At 35.9% G+C, this 16,167-nt stretch overlaps 1 protein-coding gene across 1 annotated transcript; it reads left to right on the plus strand.

Annotated features, from left to right (window-relative positions):
* Window positions 1-384: 384 nt before the first annotated feature.
* Window positions 385-3,416, plus strand: LOC143204220 (chaperone protein DnaK-like). The gene is made up of 2 exons (XM_076416725.1): window positions 385-784; window positions 1,680-3,416. Exons 1-2 carry the CDS (start codon window positions 574-576, stop codon window positions 3,359-3,361), a joined length of 1,893 nt encoding a protein of 630 aa, XP_076272840.1. The 5' UTR covers window positions 385-573; the 3' UTR covers window positions 3,362-3,416.
* Window positions 3,417-16,167: the final 12,751 nt, after the last annotated feature.

Consider the following 16,167-nt stretch of genomic DNA (forward strand, 5'->3'; position numbering starts at 1 on the left):
GATCGTAATTTTATGTTTTGTGATAATCCTAAGTAAGAGTGCAAAATTCGACAAGGAAAATAATCCCAGTCACGCCAGTAACCAGACTAGGTAAGCCTGGATATTTTCTGGAATGATTTTTTAAGTTGGTCACCCTCGAGTCGGTAGGCGAAATGTCGAAGGCGGTGGAAGGTCGTTGGAGGCAACGGCAAACTGTAGGTCCAGTCCAGATAGATCCTGGTTGGTAAAACGGAGGTTTTAAAATAAATTAAAAAAATATTTATTAAAATGGCACTTTTGGGATTAACCTGGCAAAGGGACAGAGTCACGTCCCAGTTAGCTCGTTCAAATCTTGATTTATTACGTATAAGTGAGTACATATTTTTTTAAAATATCGCTATCAATTTGATTATACATAACTTGATATTATCACCTGTTTCTACGAAAAAATTATCGTACCTAATATAAATTAGTCAAGTAGGATATAGATAAAAAAATGTTTAAAAGTAATCAGCTTCGATATATTTTATATTATTTAAGAGCCTCTAGTAAACAGAACCAACAAATTTTAAAAAATTAATTAAGATATCAAAGATGAATAAAGCACCAGTTATTGGGATCGATTTGGGAACATCATTTTCCGCTGCAGCCGTTTTCTTAGATGCCAAACAAGAAGCTATACCGAACAAAGAAGGACATCGTATAACTCCGTCTTTCGTCTTTTATAACGAAGAGACCTCAGGCATCTCTGTTGGAACCTCAGCTGATCATCTAGGTATTAGATGCATCACCAACTTCTTCTACGGTAAGCACATCCTTTTTGTACATTTTTCAAGTGATAACTATATATTTATATGATCTCCTCGGTTACATTTGTTGGATGGTGTGTTTACTTAATAGTATATACAATGGCTCAAGGATTCAAAGATTTATTATTTGCTATTGCTAGTAAATTACAATATACTTTTCTTAAGGAGAATAAACTAATAAATGAGGCATTTTGTCGATATCAATAGTTAAAATGGTAAACTGAACTGTTGAATGGCAATTAGAGTCGATTTCTTAACGTTTATTCAATTGTTCTGGTAGACTGTATGTTTATTGTCTTCTTATATATAGTTCTTTGGCTTCATTCTGTCAACATTTCTCATTAAAAAAATCTTGGTTTAGATGTTATTTCTTTTAGTGACCTATGCTTATTCGGATTATATAATTAACCCGTCGTTTCTAAAGTTATTAAAACTCTAAGATGTAATGTTTTTAAATTAATGCCTTCTACGCCAAATAGGCATCCCTTAAACAATGGTAATAGTAGTAGTAACTCCATTGATAAGATCAAATACTTGTATCACAAATACTTGTCAAAATACCATTTTGAATATGATATCAGAACAAACTTTTAATATCACATTCCCTATAGCCCAATCCAATCTCTAAGATCTTGTATAATTTTTCCCTCCCAAAATTTCATTATATATTTGGTACATATTTAGGTATGTATAAATGCCATCGCATAATTACTGAAATATATAATAATTATAGTTCGTAGTATACAAAATTATAGTTGTAGTATACTTAAATAATTTTATCTCGTCCGGACCGAAAAAGCCACAACAGATACTATTATGTCCATAATATTCTTATTATTTTAAGTAAAATCTGAGTTCAAATTCACAAGATCTCTATTATTTTTGTTGCAGACGCGAAGAGGATCATCGGCCGTAAATATAACGACGCAAATGTTCAGAAGATTAAAAACAATGAACATTACCGTTTTAATATAACCAATGACCCTGAGGGAAATGCAGTCTTCAAACTTACGCATGACGGAAAACTTGCGCACAAATCACCAGAAGAAGTTAGCTCAGAGGTACTGAAATATTTGAAGGAATCAGCGAATGTATATTTGGGAACAGAAATTAAGGAAGCAGTTATTTCTATTCCGGCTCATTTCAGTAATTCTCAAAGAAGAGCCACCCGCAAAGCAGCTGAATTAGCTGGTTTAAAAGTGTTAAGGCTCATTACTGAACCAGTTGCAGGTGCTTTGTTTTATATCAGAGGAGGTACCAAAGTAGATGGGAAAGTATTAGTTTATGATTTTGGAGGTGGGACTTTTGATGTTTCTATTATTGACGTCAAGGACAAGGAGATTAATGTACTCAATGTGGAAGGAGAAACCTTTCTTGGTGGTCGAGATATGGACCAACTACTTGTGGAACATTTTATGGAGTTATTAAAAAAGAAATACGGCGATAGAATTTTAACATCGAAATTAATGAGACGTTTAAAAGAGAAATGTATTGTGCTCAAGGAAAAACTTTCTATTCAAGATTTTTATTACATTACATTAGAATGCGTTGACGGAAACGATGAAGATTTTACATTACGTATGTCGCGTACGCGGTACGAAGAAATTATAGCTGATTTAGTAGAAAAGTCTATGATTAAGGTAAAAAAATGTATTGGGGACCTTAACATTCCTCCAAAAGATATAACCAATGTGCTACTTATTGGTGGCGTTACGAGAACTCCAATGATACAACAAAAGTTAAGTAGGTATTTTGGCTCGAATAAACTTAAAACTGATGTTAATCCTGATGAAGCTGTTGCACTTGGTGCAGCATATCAAGCAGCTTTGTTAACTGGACAATGCAATGAAATTAGACAAATCACTGAAGTAACTCCCTTATCATTAGGAGTAACTGTAAGTAATGGATTGGTACTTAAAGTAATTGAAAAAGGTACAAAACTACCAACTGAAAAGTACCAAACAATCCGTACATTATTCAATAATCAAAGTTCTATGAAAATCGAAATATCCGAAGGAGAACGAAAAAATAGAATTTACAATAACGTTTTAGATGAATTTGATTGCATTGATCTGCCAGAAGGTAAAGCTGGTGATGTTCAAATTACAGTAACATTTATTCTTGATAATGATGGAATTCTTAAAGTTGAAGCTGAGGTATTAGCTACAGGTAAAAAAAAGAAAGTAAATATAGAATTGCAAGAACCCCAAGTACGCCAAAGTGATATCAAACGTAGCATTGAAGATGCAGAGAAAAATAAAAAAGATGATGATTTATTTGAGGCTTTCGAGAATATTTATAGCAACGTTATCATTCTTATAAACCGCATTCAGTATGAACTAGAAAATATAAATAGGAATGTCGATCAAGAATTTGTAAAAAATATATGCTTCGAATTTGAAACATATATAAAAAATATAAATTATAGGACACCTCTGGAAGAAATACTTAATAAATATAAAGCTTTTAAAACATCAGTTGAACGTTTGGTGGTGGTTTTTAACATGGATGTACTAGAGCCTTTGATGAGCCTAGAGCCTATGATAACTGAAGCAATTGAAAAGTTTAGTTAAATTTAGAATATCCTAAAATATGTAAAATAGAAGATAGAAAATATATTTTATGTAAGCTTAATACAATTGTGTTTTATTACTAATAAATTGAGTATTTTATTAAACAAACACTAAGTCTTTCCACGTTTCTTCCCACGAGGTCTAATCCCACATCAGCATCTTCTTTATAGGAGTCCTGATAAGTGTCCTTTTATATAAACGTCCGTATCGTCGTATATGTCCCTAATATAAACTCTTTTGTTTCAAACGCTTAAAATTAGACAAATTATATAAAGAACAAATAGTTAATGAGCGGTGAAAGGATATCATCATACATTTTAAACAGAAATGCAACTAAAGGACCCCAAATATACCTAATACACCCTCTATGCTATATTGGCTATGAGCTAATGAACAATTAAAAAGTGTTTCTTCTTATATTATAGAAAGAACGCGATTTCAAGTTATTGAATTAAATGTTAATAATTATTATTAAATGCTAATAGTTAGATTACTTAACGGAGATATACGTTGTCAGGTGGTGATCTAAAGAATCATTGATGCCCCAAATAAAATTATCTGTTTAAAAACAAAATTTCTTGTTATATAATATATACGCAACCAATGACAGTGAATTATATTACCCCTTCCACAGAAAAAGGAACAATAATTCGATACAGCTAACCAAATATTATATTCAAGAAAGCATACTGTTGTGATCTATGTGTGTAGAGTTGCTTATAAATAAAGGCGTAGAATAAATATTATATTTAATAAAACAAAATAAAACAATCTTACAACTTAAACAAGTAAAACAGAGATCAAAATAAGTGATATAACATATAATTACATAATAAATAAAGCATATAATCGTGTGAGAACCTGATATTCGAGGTGTTTGGGTGATATTTCTGAAAATATAATAAAAATGTATCTGCGCAAACAATGATCAATAACAAGGGATAAATTAAAAATACACATAAAATAGAACTAGAATTGGTTATTATTACGATATATATTTATACTGGTCGGCAACATTGGAATAAAACAGTACTGACAGTTAGTATAGTGACAGATAAGTGTGCGGGTAATTAATTATGCAGGCAGATCAAAATATTGAAAAATAACAGTGTCGATACATAAATGTATCGACAAATACTGATAATGGACGCTATTGATATTCTCAATGAAGGATGAAACAATGATATACAATAACAAAGCTGGAACAAGGATGGTTAACAATAATATTAGTAAATCGTAGTCAATAACATTGACGGAAAATGATTATAATAACAGACAATATTGGTAACTGAAAGCAATGATAAACTGTACTAGGGTGAAGTATGACATGTGCCCACGGTAGGCAGGGAAAGTAAGGCACAACGTACCAGCCTATATCCAAACTTTAACAATAGTCGTCATGCAATGAGATCAAGGGAAGTAACGGTTGAGACGCTGCCACTTTGGCTAGTAGGCGCCGATAGGATTAAGCTTAAAACTCAAATAAATAAATAGTAATGCTCAGTTGCTATTGTAGACTTACTTCTCCAGCTACACTTATGATGAACATGCAATGGGTACGAGAGGAAAATCCGGAGGAAACACGTTAGAAACTGAACGAAGTATGATATATGCCCACGGTACAAAAGGAGAGTAACGCACGACGTACCAGCTTATGTTCAAACTTTAACATTAATTGACATGTATTTAGATCAAGGGAGGAAACGTGTGAGATCCTGCCACTAGGGTTAGGAGGCCTTGCTAAGATTAAGCTAAGAACTGAGAAGAAATAAATACACACATCTCCGTTACTATTGTCCAGCTCCAGTTATCATGAACATGCAATGCGACGACATAAAAAGCCAGAGGCAAACACGCTAGATACGCGGTTATGAAGGAACGGCAAGAACCACAATTGGTAGCATTTCTGTGTGCTTCAGCTTGTCAATGAACCATAATTACAACATATAGCCAATAAATCATATATAATGGGTAATAACGATAATTGATGGAATCATAAACTGTACTAGGATGAAATATGACATGTACCCACGGTATCAAAAGAAGATAACGCACGACGTAACAGTATATGTCTAAACTTTAACAATAGTGGTCGTGTAATGAGATCAAGGGAGGCAACGCGCGAGACTCTGCTAATAGGGTTAGTAGGCGCCCCTAGGATTAAGCTAAAAACTGGAATAAATAAGCAATGCTTTGTTGGTATTGTGCACTCATTTCTCCATCTCCATATATGATGAATATGCAAGGCGTACCAGGGAATAGCCACAGGCAAACACGGTAGGGACTGTGCTAAGAAGAAGTATTATATAGGCACACAGTACAAAGAGAAGCTAACGCGCGACGTAACAGTATATGTCTAAACTTTAACAATAGTGATCGTGTAATGAGATCAAGGGAGGCAACGCGCGAGACTCTGCTAATAGGGTTAGTAGGCGCCCCTAGGATTAGGCTAAAAACTGGAATAAATAAGCAATGCTTTGTTGGTATTGTGCACTCATTTCTCCATCTCCATTTATGATGAATATGCAAGGCGTACCAGGGAAAAGCCACAGGCAAACACGCTAGGGACTGTGCTAAGATTAAGTATTATATAGGCACACGTTACAAAGAGAAGGTAACGCACGACGTACCAGTGTATCTCCAAACTTTAACAATAGTGGTCGTGCAATGAGATCAAGGGAGGCAACGCGCGGGACCCTGCCACTAGGGTTAGGTCGGCGTCCCTAGGATTAAGCTAAAAACTGGAATAAATAAGCAATGCTCTGTTGCTATTATGCACTCATTTCTCCAGCTCCAGTCTTGATGAATATGCAGTGCGTACCAGTGAAAAAGCCAGAGGCAAACATGCTAGGGACTGTGCTAAGAAGTAGTATTATATAGGTACACAGTACAAAGAGAAGGTAACGCGCGACGCACCACTGTATGTCTAAACTTTAACAATAGTGGTCGTGTAATGAGATCAGGGAGGCAACGCGCGAGACTCTGCCACTAGGGTTAGTACTCGTCCCTAGGATTAAGCTAGAAACTGGTATAAATAAATAAGCAATGCTCTGTTGTTATTGTGCACTCATTTCTCCAGCTCCAGTCTTGATGAATATGCAGTGCGTACCAGGGAAAAGCCAGAGGCAAACATGCTAGGGACTGTGCTAAGAAGAAGTGTTATATAGGCACCTGGTACAAAGAGAAGGTAACGCACGACGTACCACTGTATGTCTAAACTTTAACAATAGTGGTCGTGCAATAAGATCAAGGGAGGCAACGCGCGAGGCTCTGCCACTAGGGTTAGATCGGCGTCCCTAGGATTAAGCTAAAAACTGGAATAAATAAGCAATGCTCTGTTGCTATTATGCACTCATTTCTCCAGCTCCAGTCTTAATGAATATGCAGTGCGTACCAGGGAAAAGCCAGAGGCAAACATGCTAGGGACTGTGCTAAGAAGAACTGTTATATAGGCACCTGGTACAAAGAGAAGATAACGTACGACGTACCACTGTATGTCTAAACTTTAACAATAGTGGTCGTGCAATAAGATCAAGGGAGGCAACGCGCGAGGCTCTGCCACTAGGGTTAGATCGGCGTCCCTAGGATTAAGCTAAAAACTGGAATAAATAAGCAATGCTCTGTTGCTATTATGCACTCATTTCTCCAGCTCCAGTCTTGATGAATATGTAGTGCGTACCAGGGAAAAGCCAGAGGCAAACATGCTAGGGACTGTGCTAAGAAGAAGTGTTATATAGGCACCTGGTACAAAGAGAAGGTAACGCACGACGTACCAGTGTATGTCTAAACTTTAACAATAGTGGTCGTGCAATGAGATCAAGGGAGGCAACGCGCGGGACCCTGCCACTAGGGTTAGGTCGGCGTCCCTAGGATTAAGCTAAAAACTGGAATAAATAAGCAATGCTCTGTTGCTATTATGCACTCATTTCTCCAGCTCCAGTCTTGATGAATATGCAGTGCGTACCAGTGAAAAAGCCAGAGGCAAACATGCTAGGGACTGAGCTAAGAAGTAGTATTATATAGGTACACAGTACAAAGAGAAGGTAACGCGCGACGCACCACTGTATGTCTAAACTTTAACAATAGTGGTCGTGCAATGAGATCAAGGGAGGCAACGCGCGGGACCCTGCCACTAGGGTTAGGTCGGCGTCCCTAGGATTAAGCTAAAAACTGGAATAAATAAGCAATGCTCTGTTGCTATTATGCACTCATTTCTCCAGCTCCAGTCTTAATGAATATGCAGTGCGTACCAGGGAAAAGCCAGAGGCAAACATGCTAGGGACTGTGCTAAGAAGAACTGCTATATAGGCACCTGGTACAAAGAGAAGGTAACGTACGACGTACCACCGTATGTCTAAACTTTAACAATAGTGGTCGTGCAATAAGATCAAGGGAGGCAACGCGTGAGACTCTGCCACTAGGGTTAGATCGGCGTCCCTAGGATTAAGCTAAAAACTGGAATAAATAAGCAATGCTCTGTTGCTATTATGCACTCATTTCTCCAGCTCCAGTCTTGATGAATATGTAGTACGTACCAGGGAAAAGCCAGAGGCAAACATGCTAGGGACTGTGCTAAGAAGAAGTGTTATATAGGCACCTGGTACAAAGAGAAGGTAATGCACGACGTACCACTGTATGTCTAAACTTTAACAATAGTGGTCGTGCAATGAGATCAAGGGAGGCAACGCGCGGGACCCTGCCACTAGGGTTAGGTCGGCGTCCCTAGGATTAAGCTAAAAACTGGAATAAATAAGCAATGCTCTGTTGCTATTATGCACTCATTTCTCCAGCTCCAGTCTTGATGAATATGCAGTGCGTACCAGGGAAAAGCCAGAGGCAAACATGCTAGGGACTGTGCTAAGAAGAACTGTTATATAGGCACCTGGTACAAAGAGAAGATAACGTACGACGTAGCACTGTATGTCTAAACTTTAACAATAGTGGTCGTGCAATAAGATCAAGGGAGGCAACGCGCGAGACTCTGCCACTAGGGTTAGGTCGGCGTCCCTAGGATTAAGCTAAAAACTGGAATAAATAAGCAATGCTCTGTTGCTATTATGCACTCATTTCTCCAGCTCCAGTCTTGATGAATATGCAGTGCGTACCAGGGAAAAGCCAGAGGCAAACATGCTAGGGACTGTGCTAAGAAGAAGTGTTATATAGGCACCTGGTACAAAGAGAAGGTAACGTACGACGTACCACTGTATGTCTAAACTTTAACAACAGTGGTCGTGCAATGAGATCAAGGGAGGCAACGCGCGGGACCCTGCCACTAGGGTTAGGTCGGCGTCCCTAGGATTAAGCTAAAAACTGGAATAAATAAGCAATGCTCTGTTGGTATTGTGCACTCATTTCTCCAGCCCCAGTTATGATGAATATGCAAGGCGTACCAGGGAAAGGCCACAGGCAAACACGCTAGGGATTGTGCTAAGAAGAAGTGTTATATAGGCACCTGGTAAAAAGAGAAGGTAACGCACGACGTACCACTGTATGTCTAAACTTTAACAATAGTGGTCTTGCAATGAGATCATGGGAAACAACGCGCGAGACCGTGCCACAACTTATCTTCCCTCTCCTTGTTTTATGCTTTTAAAAATTGAATTTTTTTAAAATCAATGTCTGGAAGTTCCATTAGACCTCTTCGAGGGTTATTTTTACACCATTTAAATCCTCTCCCCTGTAGGAGTGTATGAAATAATATCCCTCAAAATATTTATATCCTCAAAACATCGTTATATCCCTCAAAAAGCTGCTTTTATTCATACTTTCCAGACTAACAGTTTTTTCTGAAATAATTTTATTAAATTATGTTTATATCGATAAAATAGTTTGTCTACTCAAACGTTCTTATACATTTCGTACATTTGAACTCGAATAGAGTCAGTATCAAAATGGTCAAGTGTTCTTGGTTGAATCTAACTTATTGTTCATCATTTTGTAAGCGATGTTATTCACACTGGCTAAACTAATATTTAGCGCAGCAGCAACACGCTAAAAACATTTTCAATAGAATTGCAGCAACTTATAATATTTAAGATCATAAATAATTATCTCTCTAACGGAATTTACGGGCAAAAGGGGGCCTTCATTATCTCGTTCCTTTTCGAAATAACCTACTAAAACCGCAATCAATTTGTAACTCTATGAATATCTATTTTCAGAATTTTCAAACAAAATTTCAGATTTGATGCGGCAATATTGCGACTTTTTGACGTCACAAATTTCGATGACGCATATATAAAAAAAAAACTTTGAATAGATTATGTAATGTTATTGTAAGCTATATTTTTTCGTTCTCCTTCAGATATTTTCCATGTTATACAACTTTGATTATTGTATGGAGTACGGTATATTCTGTACCTTTTAGTTGGCAGTTTTGTACCTTTAGGAATAATTTTATCTACCAATCCCTTCAGTGTAGTTACTCCCATTGATAAAGGTGTCACTTCACTGATTTCTTTTATAGCTTTGCGTTGTTCAGTTAAAAAGGCCGCGCGATATGCACCAAGCTCAACAGCCTAATCAAAATTAAGATCAATTTTCAGTTTATTTGAGCCGAAATACACATTTAGTGTAAGAAAATTACAGATCAATTGAAAAGTCCTCAGCCTGCCATAGTTTTTTGGAAAAAATTTGTTTTTCTTTAATTCAACATAATTCCCTTCAAAGGTGCCACACTGATTATCGCGATCCTCCAACTTTTCGATAGCATTTTTGCAGTGCGAGTTGTCAAATGTTGTTCTTGTTTGCTTCAAAATAGGCCTCAGTTTCGGCGATCACCTCTTCTTTCGACGAAAAATTCTTCCCAGCGAGCAGAAATTCGAAGCCCAATTCATACTTGTGACACGATGCATTGTATTGATGAAGCAGCACTTTCTTTTTCTTCAAATGCGGCCGTTTTTCGGCGATTTCGTCCTTCAAACGGTCGAATAATAATGCTATGTTATAGTGGCGGTTGACGGCCCTTCCTTTTTCAAGTTAGTCAATGATAATTATTCCACGCGCATCACAAAATACAAACACCATACACCTTGCCAGCGGACTCTTTCGTTTTCCCACGTTTTGTAGCGGGTTCATCGTATACAATGCACTCGGATGACTGTCGATTGGACTTCGGAGTGAGCCATGTTTCATCCATTTCACATATCGACGCAAGAACTCGGGTTTATTAAGCGTGACCATCTTCAAAAAGTGCTTCGAATCATCAACTCGTCATTGTTTTTGTTCAAAAGTGAGCCCGCGCGGCATCCACTTTGCACAGAGCTTTCTCATACCCAAATATTCGTGAATGATATGATGTATACCTTCAGTTGATATTTTTAGAGTGTCCGCTAAGTTATTTAATTTCAATTTGCGGTCATTCAAATCACTTTGTGGATTTTTAAATTGTTTTCGTCGGTAACAACCTCTTTTGGGCGTCCACTGCGTTCACAGTGTTCGGTGCTCATTTCACCACGTCTAAACTTAGCATACCAATCCTTGATGGTTAACTTTCCTGAAGCCAAGTTTTTGCTTCAACTGTATTTTTTCCTTTAAAAAGTCATGTTATTTCAACACGCGAAATTCTTTTTTATCAATTTTTGTTCACAATAACAAAAGTTGCTTCACTCAAAATGCTATAATTCACAAACTAGTGATTCGAGAGCTGTCAAATTTATACACGCATCTTTTGAGGCTTAGGGCTACCTAAAAATATATGAATTTAATTCTAGTAGCGCCATCTATATGTGTGCATTTTATCCCCCATTGCTCCTGCCTTGGATACTTTGTATTGGGGACGTAGGCTGGCTTAACACAGATTTACCTTTCCCATGGGTTCAGTCAGTACGCTTCCTTGTATATATCTGTATCTCTTGGCGTCTGCACTCTCCGTATCTCAGGTGTTTTGTGTGGTCTCAAATATGCCTCGTTACACAACTAATTTTTTACACATGTTATAGGACTGATATATTAGAAATTAACTTGTGTAAATATTCCGAACTAATGCATATAGTGTATACAATTGTTTCAGAGGAAACTGCTAGTCTGGAAAGTATCCATAGAAAGATTAGAGATATGTTCAGTGACATAGTAATATATACCTATTAATACTTTATTGATTATTTAAGTTAATGGAAATTATAATTAATTAAATGCAATTTAAAAAATTTTTGTATATTCTAGAGATATCTTATTAAAAATTATAAAATGCATAAAATAAAAATAAAATTTTAATAACAATTAAATTAATCAAGCAATCTGAACCCTTTTATAATGGCTTTTAGAGCACACCCCATCTTAAAACTAGAAGAATGCTTGTTTTGTTTCATTCAGTGCACAACAGGAGCATTCTTTAAATTAACTCGAACAATACTTATCTACTGTCTACCTAAAAGGCAAACAAAAAATCGCAGCCTCCAACCAAAACCTGAAGTGCATTTATCCTACAGTATAATAGAATCAAATAAATATACCCCCAAGCCGAAAGGGCGGATTAAATAATATTGGGTTCGAGACCGAAATCGCCACCTCGCCTCGTCAAATGCTTACCTCCGGATCTAATCTGGGAGGGACGGGAGGTAATGTCACCATTGGCTCCTCGACGGCCTTCCTCATTGATGACCGATGAGAAGGCGACGGAGTACTTAATTTCGTGGCTTACTCGTCCGGTTTCTCCCATTTCGGTGACGGTTTGGGAGCAGGTGAAGATGGTGTGAACAGCAACGATGTCTGGAAAGTAGGAGAGACCTTGGGCGACGGTACGGGTGTCAGTTCTAATCGTAACGGACGACAGCCAACGGCGCCGATTTGGAGATAGGGGATTTATAGGAGTAGCTGGTTTCTCATTTTCTCCTTGCTCGACCTAACAAAACATATATTAATCGGCTTAGCGGAAATTGTGCCTCCCATTTGAAAGGAAACGGTGCCACCTGGGGGTGTGAAATTTGGCACGGTTAAAACTTATACCGAGGAAGAATTTTTGGGCCGAATATTTTTGTGTAATATGCGCAACAAATAAATATATTTCATTTAAACGAAAAACGCTCAAATCAAGCAACCATGAATAGCCGTCAGATCGATGACAAAAAACATATAAATAAACTCATCAAGTAGCCGTGTAGATCGCCGACAATAACTTACTAGTATCGAATCCCGTCAGGACTATATTTTTTTAATTTTTAAAATAATTTTGTTAAGATAGTGTTCGTTAAAATTAAGTGAGTATTCGTTTTTTACATTTGATACGATACTGAAACGGCAAGTGAGTGGTTAAAACATTATTAAACGACGTTATTTAATTTTAAGCAGTGTTATTTAAGATTTTGTATTACTTTCGGTTATTACCGCATTGTTGGATTTATGAAACAGTCATGGCAAGTTTGGATAAAAACAATTAAGTATAATATGGCAGCTTAAATTTATATTACCCATTTTTTGCATAGAAAACAAATTAAATTACTCGCTTTATCGGAAGGTATATACAGTTGTGAAAGAAAAACAGTATTCATTAAAAATCATCGTGATCCGGAGATTCGGCTAGTTTCGGAACCATTCGTATATTCGTTTGCCAATCTGCTCTACTGGCCGCTAGACAAAATGCTAAAAGTCGATGTTACCAAATTTACAGCTAGGCTATTTGCTTTATGGATGTATTTTATTTTAGAAAAATAATGTATTTAACAAGACTTTCTGACATTAACTTTTATATTTTGTTTTGAAAAAAATAATAATAGAGTAAATACGTTTTTTTTTTGTATTTAATACAATAAATAGTGTTGCCCTTAGATTTGGCAACACTGCGTCGTATTGCAAGTCAAGCGTTTCATAAAAGAATTGGCGATATACCGTATTGCTTTGATTAAACGTTGGGCATTTATTTGTTTAACTATTAAAGCCTTTTGATATGGCATTTTTAAAGTTATATTGTGATATCCTTTTTACTTAAAAATAAGGCCTTTTAGTTTAACATTTTAGCGTTATAACAGGATTACACCTATAGATATTCAAAGGTCGGTTTAGTTTCAGTTGTTAAAATAGGATAAATTAATTGAATGAGTTAAATTTTGCAGTGAAAGTAAATTTATATGTCAATTTTTAATATGACATTTAATTTATGAAACATGTTGGAGAAGATTAAAAGAAAAATAAAGCATAATAAGAAATTTTTGTATTGTATTCATTTACATATTTTAAAATTTAACATTAATTTTAATTTATAAATTAGAGGATAAAAAACAATGAACCTTAGCTATGCTATAAACTATTTACTAAATTACCACATATTTGAATATACAATACTACAAATGTATTATATATAAATAAAATTCTTAATACACAAATAAAATTAACAATTTTCTTGTAGACACAGTCCTTTATACTTCTCACACTAATTACTAATTAATTACAATGCAATATTAATAAAGGCAAGGTTAATATATTTCATGGAAAAAAGGCTTACTCATTAAATAACAACCACCATGTTTAATGAAATCAAGGACTCATGTACCTAAAAACTGAATGATGTTAATATTTTTTGTTTTATTTTAGTATATATATAAACCTTTCAACTATTTTTTTTTATTTCTGCTTAGGTCTGCTTTTCTCTTCTTTGTTACTTTAGCAGAGAGATTAGTATTCCTCATCAACAAATCATACAGCTGTAGCAAATGCTTTACATCCTTTTCTAAATAACTACCTTTTCAGGATGGTATGCAATATTTTCCTGCACTTCCGCAAAGCCTATAAACTGGACGATTAATTGAAATTACTTGAATATATAATAGTTCGGTCCCGACCTTCATAGAGTCAAGACGAGTTTTTTCTTTCTCGAAAACGAATATTTTTTTACGGCCAACTTCGATTAACGGTTTCAAAGAACTCCCAGATACGGGATACGGTGAAACGGCAAACCCAAAGTGAAGGAAATACGTGCTCTCAAAAAAAAGACGTTCTACGTTTTCCAAAAAGGGGAAAAAGTGAAAGTTAGTGAAAAAAACATTTAATTATAACATGATGGACAACAACATGGATTTGAATATATTATTGAAAGAAAACAAAGAATTAAGAACGAATAATGAGCGTCTGAACCAACAACTGTTGCAATTATCTAAGGATATGGCTGCTCTCCGTTTGCAACTGCAAGGTCACACGCAAGATACACTAAAAAGGCATACTAATTATGCAGAAGACTATTACACTGATGAAGACGAACTAGCATTAGAGGTAGGGGAACAGTCTGACTGGACCGAAGTAACAAACAAGAAGGATAAAATCAGAAATAAAAGGAGTAGCCTCTGACAGAGTGCAGTTTAAAGCTTTGTCTAACAATGATATTAACGTAACCCTTAGCAATGAAACAGACTACAGGAATGTAAAAAAGCGTCTCATTGAAATGAAGAAAAACAATTCATTCAATAAACTCGAATATCACACTTATCAGTTAAAAAGTGATAAGTGGTATAGAGTAGTCATTAGAGGATTACCGTCCACAACAAATCAGGACGATATTAAATCGGAATTATGGGCTTGCAGGCACGAAGTAGTGACCGTCACGCCTATAGCGAAAAAGACAACTAATGTAAATGGCGAAAAACAAATTAAAACTTTTCCGTTGTTTTACGTAGACATGACACAAAAGGAAAATAATAAATATATATACGACATAAATTATTTACTAGACTGTAGGATAAAAGTGGAACCTCCGAAGAAAAATAATAATATACCACACGGCACAAACTGTCAAAATCTTGGACATACTAAACATTTTTGCAGTAGGGAACCAAGATGTGTGAAATGTGCCGGTAAACATCACACAACTCAGTGCAGAAAACAACGCAATAGTGTAGCGACATGCGTGTTGTGCAATGAAAAAGGTCACCCTGCCAATTATAAAGGATGTGCAGTATATCAAAAAAAAAAAGAACTCCAGCCAAAGAAAATTACAGCAGAACAACGCTTAAGACAAATTGACAAAGCCAAAAACTCTGAAACAACATCTACCGTTGAAAATAAAAAACCCATGAAACCGTAAGACTATCGGTCAAAAATAGAAACGCCAAAATATCAAATGATAAACAAATTGATACGAAACCGCTGAAAGCTGCGGCCAACGAGCCAACTATCATCCACATGATGAAATTGCTCAAAGAATTCCAGACTGAAATGAGACAGAAATTCAGTCAGTTACAAGACAGGGTGGAAAAACTGGAGAAATCCGGATTGGGGAAAACTACCCAAAACAAGCTAAAGAAAAACAAAAATGATCGCAAACGGACTAAATCAAAGAGTCCGGGAACTAGAATTATTCTTAAAAACAAATAACATAGATATAGCTCTCATATCGGAAACATATTTTTCTAAAAAAAACTACATTAAAATACGGGGTTATGATGCTTACTGGACACTACACCCCAGTGAACGGGCTCGAGGCGAAACAGCTTTAATAATTAAACAAAATATACAACATTTCGAACAAGAAGAGATTAAAAATGAAGAAATACAAGCTACGATAATTAATATCGAAAAAAACGGACCTGAAATAAATATTGGCGCTTTATATTGTCCACCAAGACATAAAATGACACAACAACAATATAAAGATATCTTTTCAAAATTGGACCCAAGGTTTATTATTGGTGGAGACTTTAATGTTAAACATACAGCTTGGGGTTCACGAATAATAACACCTGGAAAAGGAATTTGACATATTGATTTACTTTCACTGCAAAATTGGAGTCATTTAGTAGGGTTCATCCTATTTGTAGCAACTGAAACTAAACCTACCTTTGACTCTTCATATTTCGATATCCTCTCCATATGTCTCCATA

Source organism: Rhynchophorus ferrugineus, unplaced genomic scaffold (assembly GCF_030347505.1).
Source record: "Rhynchophorus ferrugineus isolate W39M unplaced genomic scaffold, kcgeb_rfMv2 rfM10, whole genome shotgun sequence".
Classification (NCBI taxonomy): Eukaryota; Metazoa; Arthropoda; class Insecta; order Coleoptera; family Curculionidae; genus Rhynchophorus; species Rhynchophorus ferrugineus.

Excerpts from the sequence above, each read along its gene's own strand:
- LOC143204220 (XM_076416725.1), top strand. The coding sequence starts at position 574 with ATGAATAAAGCACCAGTTATTGGGATCGATTTGGGAACATCATTTTCC. Across the intron at positions 785-1,679 it reads CATCACCAACTTCTTCTACG|ACGCGAAGAGGATCATCGGC; the intron begins GTAAGCACATCC and ends TTTTTGTTGCAG.